Raw genomic sequence first — 17,284 nt, 5'->3', positions numbered from 1 at the left:
GGGCCCATGACCCCACAATATGTTATAAGAAGGGGTTGAAGGGGTGGAATGCCAATTCTAAAAAATCAAGTATAACGAATTTAATTTTACTATACTTTGGAGGTCTCATGGAATTTAACCAAAATAAAAATAAGTGTGTGTTTGGATACTAATGAAAAATTAAAATTATTTTATTATTCAATTTTTTTTTTGCTACTATTTATGAGTCTTACTGTACTTTTGATACTATTCATGGGTCTTACTGTACTATTTCAACTAACTTTTACTTTTATCTATAATACTTTCAATAATAAATTTCTAATTTCAACAAAATAAACGGTATCCAAACAGATATGAGTCATGAGTTATAATTTTATTTTTGAGTCGTGATTTGTATTGGAGTCGGATCTCGGAAGTACATGGGGTTTACAATTTATAGAGGTGTCATACTGGTACGTTGGGTCCAAATGCAAAAGCCCATTGCCCTTCGAAATATTCACTGCAGTCCACAATTTTCCATGGACCTAATGCCAAAGACGACGGTGGGCCGCTTATAACGCAAAACAGCGTCGTTTGAAAGAATTTAATTATTATTATTTTTTAATGTTGGTTGAAATAATTTCTTTCTTTCTTCAAAAGTAAAAGCTACCTCACAGGCGCGTGAAAAACGACGGCTGACTGAACAGACAGAAAAAGAAACATTAGTAACAAGCAGTCAAGCACCATATATATATACGTTATATTATAAATGGGCCTAGCTAGGCCCAGCCATCTTCAACGAATCGCATTTATAAAAGCAATAAATTAAATCAATCACAGAAACTGATCTCCCTCGCTCCTTGTAAAAAAGAAAAAGAGAATGGTAGGTAGTAGGTACTGTATATCATTACGTATATATGCGTTTTTTGTATAGTATATATTATAGTTTAAGGATTTGGTTGATTAGAAAATGGGAGAGAGAAGAGGAGGAGGAGGAGGTTGGGCAAGTGCGAGTATGGATCTGCTACGGTCGGAGCCGATGCAATTGGCGCAACTCATCATTCCCGTCGAATCTGCTCACCGCACCATCTCCTATCTCGGCGACCTTGCACTCTTTCAGTTCAAAGATGTTAGCACCTAATAACCTTTTCTTCACATTTTTACAATTTCCACTTTCTATTTTTGATTCTATTTTTTTTTTTTTTTTTTTAAATCCAATGTGATCCGCTATTCCATGCCTCGAATTTGATATACGTTGGATGTTTGTTATTGCTGAAGATCATGATTGCAAGAATTGCATTTACTTTCATTTACCGTTCATGCTTTTTTGGTTTTGGATATATATCTATGTCTATGTGCTAAAGCTAAAATGATATCATGGAAGAGAAAGCTTGAGATTTGAGAAATTCATTGTACATTGCTCAGACTGGACTTATTTCTTGGTTGATCCATAATTGAACTTTTCTTTTATGATATTTTAAATTATAGAAAGGTTTAGTCCATAACATTTTGGCAACAAATCCTAAGTTACAAGGTGTTACTAGCTTTGGGCAAAATAGTAATTTCAATAGGTTCAAATTAATACCAGTAACAATTTATCGCCTCATGGTCCGTTTGGATTGAGGGGGAGGGAGGAGAGTAGAGTAAAGTAGAGTAAATTTAACACAAAATTAGCTTATTTTTAGCCAACTCTACTCTACTTTCCTTCATTTCCCCCTCCATCCAAACAAGCCATAAGATTTGCTGTGAAACTGTTGTGAAAATAATGTGTGTAGAACTTCTTTTTTAAGTTAATATCATGGCAATGAGTCAATTTTGTGATGTTCTCTCTAACTGGCCAACTCTTTTAAATATGATTAAGTGGGTGTATCTATTTCTTCTTTTCAGCTCAATGCAGAGAAGAGCCCGTTCCAGAGGACGTATGCTGCTCAGGTATACTTCCTAAGCCTAGGTTTCTTAATTTGTTGGAGTTGCCTGCTTGTGTTGTTTTATCATAAGACGAGGTTCCTCGTATTTGTGTCAAGAGTCTTGCAATTTGGTGGCATTGTCCAGTCTTCTTTAAAGATCATGGATTTGAATCCCCCTCTCTCACTTGTTGTAAACAAAAAAGAAACACGTATGTATGCTATCAAAATATAATGTATATGAAAAAATTGGTCTCATATATAGGGTTTTGAATGAACTGAGCTGTTTATGAATAACTTGGTCTTAGTTTGGGAAATGAGTCCGGAAAAATGTTGCTTATATTCGTTTAATCTAACAAATAAGCTAAGCTTAAGCTTAAATTTTGGCTTGACCATTAAACGAGTCAAGTTTAAACATAATAACATGTTTGTGAACAAGATTGTTGTAAGAATAAGTCTCAATTTAAGTATACTATGCATATATATTTCTATATAAACTCGAGATTATTGAGATTAGATTGTGTAAGTTTGTATTATTTGTAATTTATTGATGATATATAATCAATTTTGTAGTAGAAAATTTGAAATTATATGTAATTTTTAACAATACAAGGTTGTTGAATCTATTTTTAAAAAGTTCTATCTAATTAACTCAAATAATATAATTTTATCATTAATTTAGTTATGAATTATTAGCATCGATTTGTGAAAGAGTAAAATTTTTTAGTCTTGGTGTTTACTATATATGGAAGGTAAGTTTAGAAATATGGCTAGACGCTCTAGAATCTAAATGCTTTCAACTAAGTAGAACTAAAATAGAATACTTAGAATGTAAGTAACAGTAAAAACAAAGATGAAATGGCAGTAAGACTCGATGGTCAAGAAATACAAAAGAGTGAGCACTTTTAATATGTTGAATCAATATTTTATAAAGAAGGAGAGATTGAAGAGAATGTGAATCACAGGATAAGAGCCATTTTTTGTCCCATCTCTCTATTAATACAATCTGTGAAGTGTGAACTTTGCTATGTTGATTCCCATTGATTTTATGCACCTTGGATATTGGACAATCCAAAATTAACTGCCATTATTTTTTTAAATATGGTTTGAGTTCTCATATGATTTTGATTAAATATGATTTTTTTAATTAATAACATTCTATATCTATGTTATGCATCTATGAATGTGTGTGTTTTTCTACCATGCAGATTAAAAGATGTGGGGAAATGGCTCGCAAGCTTCGTTTATTCAAGGATCAAATGACAAAAGCTGGTTTGTCACCCTCAACAAGAATTACTAGAAGCAATGATATTGATCTGGACAACTTGGAGGTTGCTATATATTGTAATATTGATTTTTTTTTTTCAAATGTCCCTAAAACTTCTGATGTCTTATATTGAAATAAATCTTTGTGTGTGTGCGTCTTTGTGTGTGGGTGTTAGGTCAAACTTGGAGAACTTGAAGCTGAGCTGTTAGAGATGAATGGAAACAATGAAAATTTACAACGGTCTTATAATGAGCTAGTAGAATATAAGCTTGTTCTGCAGAAGGTTTGGGTTGCTTTTCTTCTTTCTAACTAGGTTTTAAGTGAACTAAAATAGCTTCATTGTACTCAGAATCTAAAAGCTTATTGGCAATACCCTGCTGTTACCCCTGCTTATGTGTAGCTGTATAGTGCATAATTATTCTACTTATTTTAAATTATGATCTCTCTCTCTCTCTCTCTCTCCCCCTTGCATACTTCTATGCAGAAGAAAATTGCTAAGGTCATATGATCACATTCACCTCTGATTCGTTGCTGAAAATATTTGTTTTTTAGGCTGTTAGGCAGAAGAGATTTATTTCAGTTAGAATGGTGTTCTTTTTTTCTTCTTCTTATATTTCCAAAGTTATGAAGTGAACTGTGAGCTTTTTTCTCATTTCAGGCTGGTGAGTTTTTCTATTCAGCTCAAGGCAGTGCTGCAGCTCAGCAGAGAGAAATTGAAGTGCAGCACATTGGTGAAGGATCCATGGACAGTCCTTTATTACTGGAACAGGTAAAAGCTTTCTAGTCTCTATACATCCTTTTTTGACATTAGCTAAAGATCTTTTGTTTTTCCTTTGCATGATAGTTAGGGATTTGGTGTTTGTAGGAAATGATAACAGACCCATCAAAGCAAGTTAAGCTGGGGTTTGTTAGTGGTCTTGTTCCAAGAGTAAAATCAATGGCTTTTGAAAGGATTTTATTTCGCTCAACCAGGGGTAATGTGTTTTTGAAGCAAGCTGTGGTGGAAGATCCTGTCATTGATCCTGTTTCGGTAGAGAAGGTTAATTCCAGAACTTATAATTGTAAATTTTCAGCTTTTAGAGGGGCATGAACATGCGATTCTTTATAGCCCTCCACAATGCACTCCACACATGCTGGGGCAATTCAAGCACAGCTCAATCTTTTCTCATTTGTGTTAAATTTTTCTACTTAATTTTAACACGCCTGTAGGGTATATTGGTCACTTCATAGTTGGAAAAAAGACAACTTGATGAGATCTATCCAGCTTGTTGCTCCATATGTTACTATGGATGCGTCTCTTTTTGTTTTTGTTTTTTGAATGTGTTGCCATTTAAAAAGTGTAGTTCTGCAGTGGAATTTATGGCTCTTAATTCAATTGTACATAATCTGATAAAAGGCATAAGATATCCATATTTATATTATCATTATGGTAAATTTTTCTTCCAATATCAAGGTTTATCTCCTTCATGATTACTAAAAAAAGGTTGTACCCAATGCATGATTACTGATATTGTGAATTGACTTTTTAATTGGGAAATACGTATCAATTGTCAGGTTGAGAAAAATGTTTTCATTATCTTCTATTCTGGAGACAGAGCAAAGAACAAGATTCTGAAAATATGTGATGCTTTTGGAGCAAACCGTTACCCCTTTGCAGATGACTTAGGCAAACAACTTCAGATGATAACAGAGGTATGAATGATTTTCTTTAAGGGATTCTTGCCTGTCTTTTATTGGTAATAAGAAGCTTCAGGATATGCAGCATGATTATTTCTTTATATTCTCTATCATACAATTGTGTTAATGATAAACATGTATTCTCGAGGACCTTCCTTTATTTATGTTTTTAGTTTTATGTATATTTTTTTTGTTGGCACATACAACACATTCATAACTTGCTACAAAATAATGAAATTTTCCTAATTGCTCAAACCACATCAATTGGTCACATTCCTTTAGACTCTCCATTTTGAGCATGATAATGAAATTAGTTTGATTTCATGGGTTTCCTTAATGGTATGGATTTAGTGCCCTGAAGATCACAAGACTTAGAATCAGTAAGACAATGCAATGTTTTGTGTCTAAGGGGTAACACGATGTGAAATTTTCATTTTATTAGGGGTAGAATTGAAAGCCACATCTTCAAATTAATATATGAGGCATCTATCCCAACTTGCTTACAAGTTCTCATCACTCCACCCAACCCCCCCACACCCAAAAAAAGTGGGAAGCTTATTTTTTTAAAATTAAAAAAAGGGAAGAAAGGGATTTTGTAGGGTGAAATTTAAATTAGAAGCAAGTAGGACAGAAAAATTGGACAAAAACTCCTATTTCTTGGTCAAATGGTAACGGTTGGTACACAACATGAGCTAGCCTTCCTTTGATGCACATGGGTTGATCTCAATACCTCCCTTATTTAGGGGTTTTGACCTTAGGGGGGTTCCATTTGGTAAACACTGCTGTTCATGCCTTGTTAAACTGTACGAAATGCAGTAGCTTTAGTCAGTTTGTCTAATTATGAATAACTAATAGGTCACAGCCTCAGTGAGATCTTAATTTGGTATTTACTTTGATTTCTAGGTGTCTGGAAGACTTTCAGAGCTGAAGACTACTATAGATGCGGGGCTGCTGCATAGGAACAATCTACTACAGACAATTGGATATGAATATGAGCAGTGGAACCTTCAGGTTTGTTTGAGTTGCTTTATTTGATATTCCAATCCCTTCATTTATTGCTAAAGAATATGAATTTATCTACTTTTTTTTCTTTCATGTGTGTGCATGCTTATGTATCTGTATGTGTGTTGGCATTGATCTTTGAGTAGATGCATTTTGCATTTTGTTCTGGCACTTAAGTTTGTTCCTAACTTAATAGGTGAAGAAAGAAAAGTCCATTTACCACACTTTAAATATGCTGAGCTTTGATGTTACAAAGAAGTGTCTTGTTGCAGAAGGTTGGTGTCCTATTTTTGCAACTAGTCAGGTTTGTGCTTTTATCTTGTATCTGTTTACTGATTTAACACTGCACCGTGTATTTCACTTATAAATTTTGCTGAATTAGCTTTATGTGAAGTATATTGTTGAAGTGATTGCTTAATTAGCTTAGTCTTGATATTTGCCAGATTCAAAATGCACTCCAGCGGGCAACCTTTGACGGCAACTCACAAATTGGGGCCATTTTCCAGGTTTTGCATACAAAGGAATCACCACCTACCTATTTTCGCACAAACAAGTTTACTTCTCCGTTTCAAGAAATTGTAGATGCATATGGGTGAGTTACTTTGGGAGGCCATGCTTATGCTGTCCACAGCTATAGTGTGTAATGCAACATCTGCTGGGGGTTGGAAATCTTGAATTCATAAATCTATTTGTGACTTGTTATCTTGTAGTATTGTTTGGAAAAATTTGCATGGTACTTGCAGTATTTACGCTATTTTCTATAATTCCTATCTTCTTGCCAAAAAATAAATGCATTTGAAATTCTATTTTCTTAAGTTATGCTGTACTATTTGTTTTTTGTACATTTGAAAATGGAAAGTAGTGTATTTAGGAAATAAATATGATTTGACTTGTGGGGAGAGAGAGAGAGATTTACAGCTGATCATGTATTGCGAGTTGTAACAAATTGATATTTTGAATTAGTAATTTCATTAAGAAATGCAAAAGGGATGCAACTCATGTGCACAAGATATTTACAAGAATTATACCAATGTCATAACATATTGATTACATGATATTGTTAGCAGTTTCACATAGACCATCCAACAAAATTTGATTTTATCCATTTAATTATTTTCAACTGCATTGAAGACTAATGATTTTTACATTGATTTGGTTATTAGTTATCTCTTTATTTGAGATTTCTTGGGTTATGCCTAATTTGGTTAACCTATTTTTGTGGACTTGTTTATTGTCATTGCCAAATGATATGCCATTTAAGTATAACGAAGGCTTGCTAGTGGACTCTCCTGCTTTTGACCCCTGTCCATATTTTTCCTCATAAAATCTCATTAATTTCTCTCCTTCTAAACCAATGTCTCTCTCTTCTCTCTGTAGTATTTTTTTACTCTTCTGTATTTGTAGGAAAACAATTGATTTATGTGAAAACTTGATGTACAAAAAAGCTCAAGCTTAAAAGAATTTACCTAACAACCATTCTCGAAGTTGTGTAACTGTTTTTTTATTTTTTTATTTTTAAAGAAAAGAATTTAAGTATTAGATGATCAAGAGTTAATATTATGTTATTCATCACTAAAGACTGTTCATTTCTCAGTCAACAAGCTTCATATAAAAAGAGATATGCCGCATGCTGGAGTACTTAGCTAGTGCGATGTTTTTGCAGGGTTGCCAAGTATCAGGAAGCAAATCCTGGTGTATACACAATTATCACATTCCCTTTCCTTTTTGCTGTTATGTTTGGTGATTGGGGCCATGGTATATGCTTGTTGCTGGCAACATTATATTTCATAATCAGAGAAAAGAAACTTTCCAGTCAGGTAATTGCTGCGTGTCTTTCTTGTTGTCTGTAAACTCTGTTCTTTCCTTGTAGGTGTTTCATTTGAGCTTATTTGATTGTGCTAACAACAGAAACTTGGAGACATCATAGAAATGACTTTTGGTGGCCGTTATGTTATCTTGATGATGGCGTTGTTCTCAATCTACACAGGATTGATATATAACGAGTTCTTTTCAGTCCCATTTGAATTATTTGGGCCCTCTGCCTATGGATGTCATAACCCATCCTGCAGGTACTGAATTAGTATGAAATATTACATATTTGTAAATATGTTTTCCTCATTAAGTTAGTAACACTAGTCCTTTTTGTCACAGTGATGCTTATACTGTGGGTTTAATAAAGGTGCATAACACATATCCATTTGGCGTGGACCCTAAGTGGCATGGTAGCCGTAGTGAGTTACCATTTCTTAACTCATTGAAGATGAAGATGTCAATTCTACTTGGAGTAGCCCAGATGAATCTTGGAATTATACTGAGTTACTTCAATGCAAAATTCTATGGAGATGACATAAATATCCGGTATGCTATATTGCTTAAGTTGATCTTTGCATGCATTCATGCATGTGTGGAGCACACTACCTTTGTAAGATTTATTAGAAGTGTCTATTTCTGTATTGTTCTTTGGTAAAGCTACTAAAGAATTTTTAAGATAACATATATCTGGATGTGCATGTACATCCATGATTGCACAAACATACTCTCTCTCTCTCTTAAATTTATATTTCCAGCTTGTGATGAATATGTTTTTATTTGATATCATAGTGATGATTGTTAAATGTTATATTATTAATCATGTATTTGCTTTAGATACCAATTTGTTCCCCAGATGATATTCTTAAACAGCCTGTTTGGCTACCTTTCGCTCCTCATTATTGTGAAATGGTGCACTGGTTCACAAGCTGATCTGTATCATGTGATGATATACATGTTCCTGAGTCCTACTGATGATCTGGGTGAAAATCAACTTTTTGTTGGTCAGAAATTCCTTCAGGTTTTTATTTTTATTTTTATTTATTTTTAAATATTGATTATGTAGAAATTTTCCCATGCTGCACAAGAAAAAGACACTCATTCCTAACATGTCCATTTTTTCATTGCCAGCTTCTGTTACTACTATCAGCCCTTGTTGCTGTACCATGGATGCTGTTCCCAAAGCCTTTTCTCTTGAAGAAACAAAATGAAGAAGTATGCTGAAAACTTCTATCCATGTAGTTTCATATTATTATTTTTATCGTAGAAGCTTTTGTTTTATTTTCTCCGCTTGTTTTGACCTTCTATCATCAACGTCACGTTTTGTCAGAGGCACCAAGGTAAATCCTATGCATTACTTCACAGCATTGATGATCCTCTTGAAATGGAATCTCATCATGATTCCCATGGTGATGAGGAATTTGAGTTCAGTGAGGTCTTTGTACACCAACTTATACATACCATAGAGTTTGTGCTCGGAGCAGTGTCTAATACAGCTTCATATCTACGTTTATGGGCCCTCAGGTAAGTAGTCAAAAACCTCAAAATCATTTTATGGAATTCAACTGAAGTGTGCATCCTAACATGCATGAGTATACATTGTTCTTGCATGTTTCCTCATTAAACATAGTGCTGGTACTTAAAAAGTAGTGAAGCATGCAGTATAATGGGTACAATGCATGGGAGTTTGACATGAGCAAGGCCTAATGGATAATGCTTTATATGAAAAACTGTGATTCCTTGAGACAATGAAGATCTGACCTGTTCTGGCCTACAGGCTGCATGTCTTCATTATGAAAACCTTTTTAGCCCTTATGGGTGCATCTTTTCATAATTTAAATCACATTCTTTAAACAGATCCTAATTCTAGTTTTCAGTATCAAGTCTTCATCCTCTGATGTCTTCATTATGAAAACCTTTTTAGCCCTTTGCGTGCATCTTTTCATGATTGAAATCATGTTCTTTAAACAGTTCCTATTTCTAGATTTCAGTATCAAGTCTTCATCCTCTGACTTGTATAACTTTTTTCTTTGTTCAGTCTAGCTCATTCAGAGTTGTCTAGTGTGTTTTATGACAAGGTTCTACTTTTAGCCTGGGGGTAAGTTTATTTACTCATGCTTTTTATAGCAAAAACAACAAATTCTTACAATTCAGTATTGAATGTCTTGCAAATGATTGCAGGTTCAACAATGTCATTGTTCTTATTATTGGCATTATCGTTTTTGTATTTGCAACTGTTGGTGTGCTACTAGTGATGGAAACACTAAGTGCATTCCTGCATGCATTACGACTTCATTGGGTGGAGTTCCAGAACAAGTTCTACCAGGGAGATGGTTATAAATTCCATCCGTTTTCATTTGCATTACTTGGTGAGGAGGATGAATGATACAGCGCTATGAGTTTGGTCATAAGCTAAAAGATAGGAGACGATATTGATCACATTAAAATTTCTGAAGTATATAATTCATCAATTCTTTCATATGAAGTAGATTTTAGAAAGGTAACGTAGCAATTGCTGGCTAGTTCGGGGAAAGCAGCTTTCTCACAATTCCCTGCCCACTTCCCACTTCCTGTTGCTTATTCTTTTAAATAAAGAGCCTTGCCAATAAGGCTGCCAATCATTGTTCATGTATATTGTTAGGAATCTACATGCAACTGGAGAACATGCTACTCGTTTCTCCCATAATACAGTTAAAAAAAATTACTTTTTTATTTGCTAGGCTGATATTAGTCTGTTGTAGCTTGTTGTACAATTGTCTGCTGCCTTTCTCTTTCTGTAGAGCTGTTGTGAAGATAAGGGAGCTGTAATTGTCTTTAATGATTACTTAATTAATGATTGATTTTAAACTATTGCTGCCATATATAAAACTAGTTTGTTAAAATTTCTGTTACACTAAATTGGATGAGTTAAATTTTGACAAGTTTATGAAAAATTGGAAATTCCTCTAATTTGTAAATTTGTTCTAGATGTCTTACCCTTTTTTTGGCTGGATGGACATGTCTTACTTTGAAGACTTACCATTACTGTCATTTCATATATTTAAGAGGCTCTGTCATTGAGCTGTTTCAAATGCCTAATAACCTGTAATGGTTCTCACATTAGATATTCATATTTCCTTACGGATAAGTTACCTTTTGCTAATTGATTTCTGTTCACTGATAGCCCCTGAATGGATCTGAGCCATGGTTCCATATGATAGTTGATAATATGCCCATTTTTTTCCTTCTTTTTTGCACACGTCAAGATTAAATCAAATATTGAAAGCAATCACATTCTAACATCTGTTGGCATGCTATAAACATGATGTAGCAAACCATAATTAACCATCCCATTACATAGCATCAAGCTTCATTTACACACCAATGCACCATCCCCACCGAAGCATACAGTTCCAGAGATTTGAGCCAAGGGGGGCATATAAATAATATGTATAATAACTAAGTTTTTAAAATAGACAACTATGACACAAACTAGCAAAGAACCTCCAGGAGCAAGACAACTTTCTGAGCAAGTTGATAGAAGCATCAAGAGTTGCTATAAGTCTAGGAAGTCATCTTAATATTTACAACTGTTTCACTTGCCTAACACGGTACCCACTAATGAACTTCATAATCTAGTCACTGGTGGTATGTAAAGCAGCCACAGTTGAGACCATTGAATCCACTCCGCATACGTTACGACCCCTGCAGATCTTGTAATATCCATTCTCTCCCCAGTTTTCTCCCCAAGAGTTCTTTATGATCCAGAATGGCTTTTCCTTGAACCGGATAGGAGCATAACCAGCAGAACCATACCCCACTAGAAGCACCCCATGATCCAATTGCCTCCCACAGATGTATGGGCACGAAACTTTTCCAATGTAAGTCTGCATGAATACTGCATTGATGCCAACTGCACGATACAGAGCAAAAGAGTCATTGTTTATTTCCCATCCATCAATGATTTACTCTATCATTCTTAACCCCACTGTTCAAATAAAACTGGTAGATTAACAATGAAAACAGTTTACACAGCCTATCATAATTTCAACATCAGTGTACACAACCAAAGAAGAAAACAAATAAAATGGAAATGAAAACAATTGACTAGGTTTCGGAGAAGGTTAATTGGTAATTACTTGCAAGAGGGCCATTCTTCACCAAATTCGCGGCAATTTGTTCTTCATCAATCGAAACGACACTGAAGTTGGCTACAGAAGCAACAATTTTGTCCTGGTCAAATTTGCAGGTGCCACGATCGGTTCCAGTGTAAGGATAATCCTTCTCTCTCTCAAGTCCACCAGCCTTGAGCGTGTACTCAAAGGCAGAAGTCATCAGCCCACCATTGCAGCCTGAGTCGCATGCACCATATTCCTCAGGATCACACTGCAAAAAAATTACAGGGGTTATCTAAGACAAGACCATACTGATAGTAATCATCTGAAGCAATCAATGTGACACAATATGGATGCTTAGAAATAGTCATATTTTGGTTTTTCTCTCACGCTAGCTAGGTTGTCAAACTTCAGAATAGTCATGGATATACAAGATCAATGGGTTTAGTTTTAGTCTTGCCAAGACATGCTAGTCATCTGTGAGTGTGACACGGGTATAATGAACTACATGCCCAAACTTTAATTTTTGTTTTGTTTGTTTTCCAGGTTTGATGACTTCCATTTCTGTGCTGTTTGTGGAGGCTGCATTACTCTATTTTGAGATAAACTGTTTGCATGTTTCTTGGTTGCTGGATGAAATTGGGGCAAGACCCCAGTTAGCTTACCATCTCTTAAAAAGAACCACGTGCTTTGGAGTATCACATGATATCTTCATTAAAAATTAGAAGCATTTTCAAATATAAAAAGCACAAGAATTGAGTCTAAAGAAAATTTACCATCAACAATGAGTGACAATTTGAAACTTAGCCTATATTTTTTTTGAAACTTAGCCTATATATGCATAAGTCAAGCAGCAATTTTTATGGGAAGCTTAAAACTTTAGATTTAATATGGTTTGTCTGGTTATAGAACCAATTCAAACAACTCATCTATTAAAAATAAAAAAGAACCAATTCAGACATGCTCTTAAAATCATACTCCTCGCTAACATCTTGACAAAGAGAACTCAAATATTATGACCAAATTACTCTATTTTATTGCAATTTATAACTTTTACTGACCGCACAACAAATTTCGGGCCAAAGAAGAAGAAAAAATTCAATATTGGTGTGTTGACTGTGTTCTAAAACCATACTACTAAAACTACGTTCCGATTTTTGTAAATTGAGGCTCTAAAATGAGTATTTATTAGTATTGAAGTGACACCAATCACATTTACTATCACGTCAATTTGTAGACTTTATATAACAAAAATTTATAATATCTTAACCATTTTCCTAACAATAAGAGTAAAAACTATAAGGACATATTTACCACAACCCCAAAAATAGGAACAAACAAACAGAAAGGAAGAAAGAGTCAAACCAAACCTCATGGTCACAATCCACAAGCTGTTGCTCACTGAGGCTCACTAGCTCCCCAGTCTCCAAAAAATGAGCTCCTTCCAATGCCCCCGTAGTACTAAACGCCCAGCACGATCCACAAGCACCCTAATTCCCAACAATATATATATATATATATATATATATATATATATATAAATAATATCCATTTAGCTCAAACTTTATAAATTAAGACTAAAATTAATATAATAACAAATAATGCTTCATCCCAAGCTACACCACTTATTAAATTAGATTAAAAAAATTTGTTCATCCCACAAATAGATTGCATGCTCTCTTCATACTGATCACACCAACCAAATTTCATATCATTCCAATTCATTTCCTATCTCATCCATGAATTCTCCTGTTATATTTAAAAAACAATATAAAAAATAATAATAATAATAAAAATAAAATTTTAGTAACAGAGTTGTCCACTAAACAAAATGAGTTCGGATCACTGCCCACGTATATCTTTTGGGTAGACATTCATTTGCTTCGCCAATAACTTAGAGCAATAACCAATTAAAAAAAAAAAAACTAAATTACAACTTATATCTTTTTTAAATTCAATCTATTTTTAATTCATTCCTTTAAATTTCATTTGTTTTATTCAGTCATCCAACTTCTATTCTATGTCCTTCTATCCAATCAGCAAAATTAAGTTCACCAAAACAAGATTTTTTATTATTATTTATTTATAGATACACTAGAATTTCACCAGATCATGATGATTATGGTGTGGGCAGGTTTGAACTCCAAATTCCTGATCAGATGACAAAAGACTTTACCAGTAAAACTAACTGGAACTCACCACCAAAACAAACCGTACAAGAACTTTGATCTATTTTCAATTCAATCGTTTGAAGTTTCACTCTTTTTCATTTATTTATTTATTTTTCAATTCAATCATTTAACTTCTATTCATTTCTAATCTAGTCCTTCCATCCAATCCCCACAATTAGGTTCAACAAATTGAAGATTGGACAGAACTAAATTGATAATAAATTAAACAGAAATAACTCAAATGATAAGAATGAATTTTAAAAGACTAAATGATTGAAAACTTATCTTCATTAAAAAATAATAAACCTGAATTGAAAACCGATTAATTTAGCCAACAAAATATTAAATGATTCAACTTTCTTTTAACTCAATTCAAAAATTGTAGAAATCAAAATTAGTATTATTATTATTGAATAGTTTGAAAACCTGGTCTTTGACGCCGGTGACGGCGCCGTGATCACGCCAGTCAAAGTCGGTGGGGAGATCGTTGGTTGGAAGAATAGGAGCCTTCTGAGCATCGGCAGGCAACCGAAGCCGCTTCAACCCGAGAAAGTTTCGCCGGAACTCAGCCGGAGTGAGATCCGAGAACTTCGTGACACCGTGTTCAGCGCTGGGGTCCAGCTTCTGGTGAATCTTGGCTCTGCGCAGGTTCGCCTTGAACACACCGAACCTGTAATCGTGCTCCTCTGCGCTCCCGTAGCTTTTCCCAAACCTCGCCTTGAAGCTCGAGAAGTGGTGCTCAGCGTGGGGGAGAAGATCGTCATCACCGTCCGATGACACCACTTGCTCGATCAAAAGATCATCATCATCGGCGGATATGGTGGACGCGACCACAGAGAATAAGAGGAAGAGGGTGAAGAGAAAAGAGCGGTCCATTGTTGTTGTAAGCAAACACTGTGCTGTGAGTGTGAGATGTCTCGCATGTTTGGACTCTGGAGTGTAAATATAGGATAGTTCCGAGAAGATGGTATGTTTGGTTTTGGCTTTGGTTTGCTAATGTTGTTTTGACACGTGGTGTGATGTTATTTGCTGCAAGTTGAGCTAAACAAAACAACAGAGGGTGAGGTTGCTTTCACGACTTTGTGTAAAGTAACGACGGACTATAGTCCATTATTATTGCTTTCTCCGTTTCTTCATCGAGCGTGCCATCTTTGTTTTTTTATTCATCATTATCTTCTCTCTCTTTTTTGCAACTTTGGATTTTTTGTGTTCCTTAATTTTTTTAAAAATGATTGTTTTAATTGAGATATATATATATATATATATTTTTTTTTTTTGTGTAGAGAAGATATTTTTGGTTGAGGTGCAAAGTGTTGGAAAAATGGTTTTATGCAAGTGTTTGTGCGTGTGTCTTTTTTTAATATTTTATAGCCAAAATAAATGTGAGTCGCACAAGTCCTATTCGAGTTGGGCCCTCGATAAGAATATCCCTTTTTCAAAAACAACGAAAAAGAGAATAAAAAATTTACTCCTAAAGTGATGAAAATTCTTAATTTTCACAGAAAATGAATTGGACTTTGGATGATCCTATATGCATAAGTAAATTGGCTATTGGGTTGGGCCCGGCCCATTTTTATGTAATTAATATTTCATTATCGCACCTTCTTTGAATAGGTGCAACTATGTTATTTCAGTGTTATATATATATATATATATATATATATATATATATATATATATTTATGCGTAGAGTTATTCAAAGAGAGGAAACCACGGTTATGTTGGTTGTGTATGGAGATTGTAGTGCTTTTTTTGCATGTTGTTGATCATTGTATTTTTGAAGGCAGAAATTCATGAGTCTCAAAGCAACATTGAAGAAATAGTGTAAGAAGCGAAATGTGTCTTAAGAAAATAATGTCAAACAATAGCCTTGATTAGTTTTGCATTAATTATGTATATTTAATTGTTTGTAATTATTTATGCATTAAACATGCATGTTATGTTTCTTGTTCTTGTTCACAAAATCACCCAAAAAAAAAAAAAAATTAACTTTCCTTTTTTTTTTTTGAGAAACCAGTCAATGAGTATTATTAAATAACAGAAAGCAACAGTCTTATGAAGTTTTTCATTAAGTTGTTTAAGTTTAGCAATTTTTCTCCGGTGATCCTCCACCATAGGGACGAAGCCAGGATAGATTTGAATACATATGTTCTGAATATATTATCATTTGATTTATTTGGTTAGTTTTGTCAAATATTATAGCATAAGTGATAATTAAAGTTGTTAAAAGTTGAATATATTCCAATTTTATAATAAAGTAATAGTAGTCCCATATGTTGCACAGTTTTGGTCCATTGGGTCTATTTCAGTCTGAATTGGTCCAATTTGGTCTATTCAGTCTACTTTGATTTATTTTAGTTCACTTCAGTCCATTGGGTCTATTTTTGGTCAATTTGATCCATTTCAGTCCACTTTGGTCCAGTTCTATTTACTTCGGTCCATTAGGTCTATTTTAGTCCAATTTGATCCATTTCAGTTTTTTCGGTCTAGTTTGGTCCATTCGGTCTATTTTAGTCCAATTTGATCCATTTCAGTCTGTTCAGTCTACTTTGGTCCTCTTTGGTTCATTTCTGTCTACCTTGGTTCATTGGTTTTATTTCAGTCTACTTTGGTCCTTTTTGGTCCAATTCAGTCTTTTGCTCCAATTTGGTCCATTTGGCTTATTTAAAAATGGGAAAAGACAAGTTTGGGTTAAGAGCATATAAAAAACTGAAATGGCTAAAGAATCAGAAAAGGGTTTGATTTTCAGTTTTTATAGTAAAACAAGCTAGCGGTCAAATGTATCGATAAAAATAATTATGTTTAATGCATGATAAATGAGAGCAAGAAAATAGAAAAGTTTTGTTTAACTTACAAATTACACCCTCTAACTCTAAGTTTGGCATGTTTTCAATTTTGTCCTTAAAATCTCATTTTCTTCATTTCAATCATTTCACTTCAAATTGTTTTTAATTTAGTCCTTTCATCTGCTAGTAGCCTGCTCCCCCTGCTTTCTGCTGAAGATAATGTGGCTCTTGCATTACCTTTATATGCTAAGGATATTTTAAAATTTCTTCTATGCAAAGAATCCAAGAGCTTCAATTTTTGATTAGGAGAGAGAGTGATAATCGAAAATTGGAGGTAGCTCTTGAATTCTTTGCGTAGATGAAATTTTAATGCCCGTTCATACCATGTATGTAAACAACTGCAACATCAGAAACTCCCTCTAGTGTCTCATGTTTGTTATGTTTCTTGAGGCAGTGAGATATTCCATGTAAATATGAAATGTGCTTTTCACTTCATTAAGTTAAGAGGGATGAGGAATCGGAATTTGAAGTGAAAAGGGATGGAAATACATAAAAACAAGATTATTAGCATGTATCTTCACAAGAATAAAATTAACAAAATATATCAATAGATTCA

General features: G+C 34.1%; 2 protein-coding genes across 3 annotated transcripts; one reads left to right on the top strand and one right to left on the bottom strand.

Annotated features, from left to right (window-relative positions):
- Positions 1-751: 751 nt before the first annotated feature.
- Positions 752-10,467, top strand: LOC115974430 (V-type proton ATPase subunit a3-like). 2 transcript variants are annotated; one of them, XM_031094800.1, is made up of 19 exons: positions 752-841; positions 926-1,087; positions 1,846-1,890; positions 3,071-3,193; positions 3,305-3,412; positions 3,788-3,898; positions 3,995-4,168; positions 4,684-4,821; positions 5,710-5,817; positions 6,005-6,112; positions 6,252-6,400; positions 7,472-7,625; positions 7,717-7,877; positions 7,960-8,166; positions 8,455-8,638; positions 8,749-8,832; positions 8,948-9,141; positions 9,656-9,715; positions 9,799-10,467. In XM_031094800.1, the coding sequence occupies exons 1-19, from the start codon at positions 839-841 to the stop codon at positions 10,001-10,003; spliced, it is 2,478 nt and encodes an 825-aa protein (XP_030950660.1). In that variant the 5' UTR covers positions 752-838; the 3' UTR covers positions 10,004-10,467. The 2 variants fall into 2 exon arrangements, with proteins under 2 accessions (XP_030950660.1, XP_030950661.1); XM_031094801.1 differs by having other exon boundaries at positions 803-1,087.
- Positions 10,468-10,863: 396 nt separating this feature from the next.
- Positions 10,864-14,827, bottom strand: LOC115974428 (cysteine proteinase 15A-like). The gene is made up of 4 exons (XM_031094799.1): positions 14,309-14,827; positions 13,082-13,201; positions 11,736-11,982; positions 10,864-11,509 (listed from the first exon to the last, which is right to left on the bottom strand). Exons 1-4 carry the CDS (start codon positions 14,756-14,758, stop codon positions 11,232-11,234), a joined length of 1,095 nt encoding a protein of 364 aa, XP_030950659.1. The 5' UTR covers positions 14,759-14,827; the 3' UTR covers positions 10,864-11,231.
- Between the last annotated feature and the right edge of the window lie 2,457 nt (positions 14,828-17,284).

This window comes from Quercus lobata, chromosome 2, assembly GCF_001633185.2.
Source record: "Quercus lobata isolate SW786 chromosome 2, ValleyOak3.0 Primary Assembly, whole genome shotgun sequence".
NCBI classification, from domain to species: Eukaryota; Viridiplantae; Streptophyta; class Magnoliopsida; order Fagales; family Fagaceae; genus Quercus; species Quercus lobata.
The sequence above is the reverse complement of the archived record's forward strand: the minus strand, read 5'-3'. Positions and strand labels throughout refer to the sequence as shown.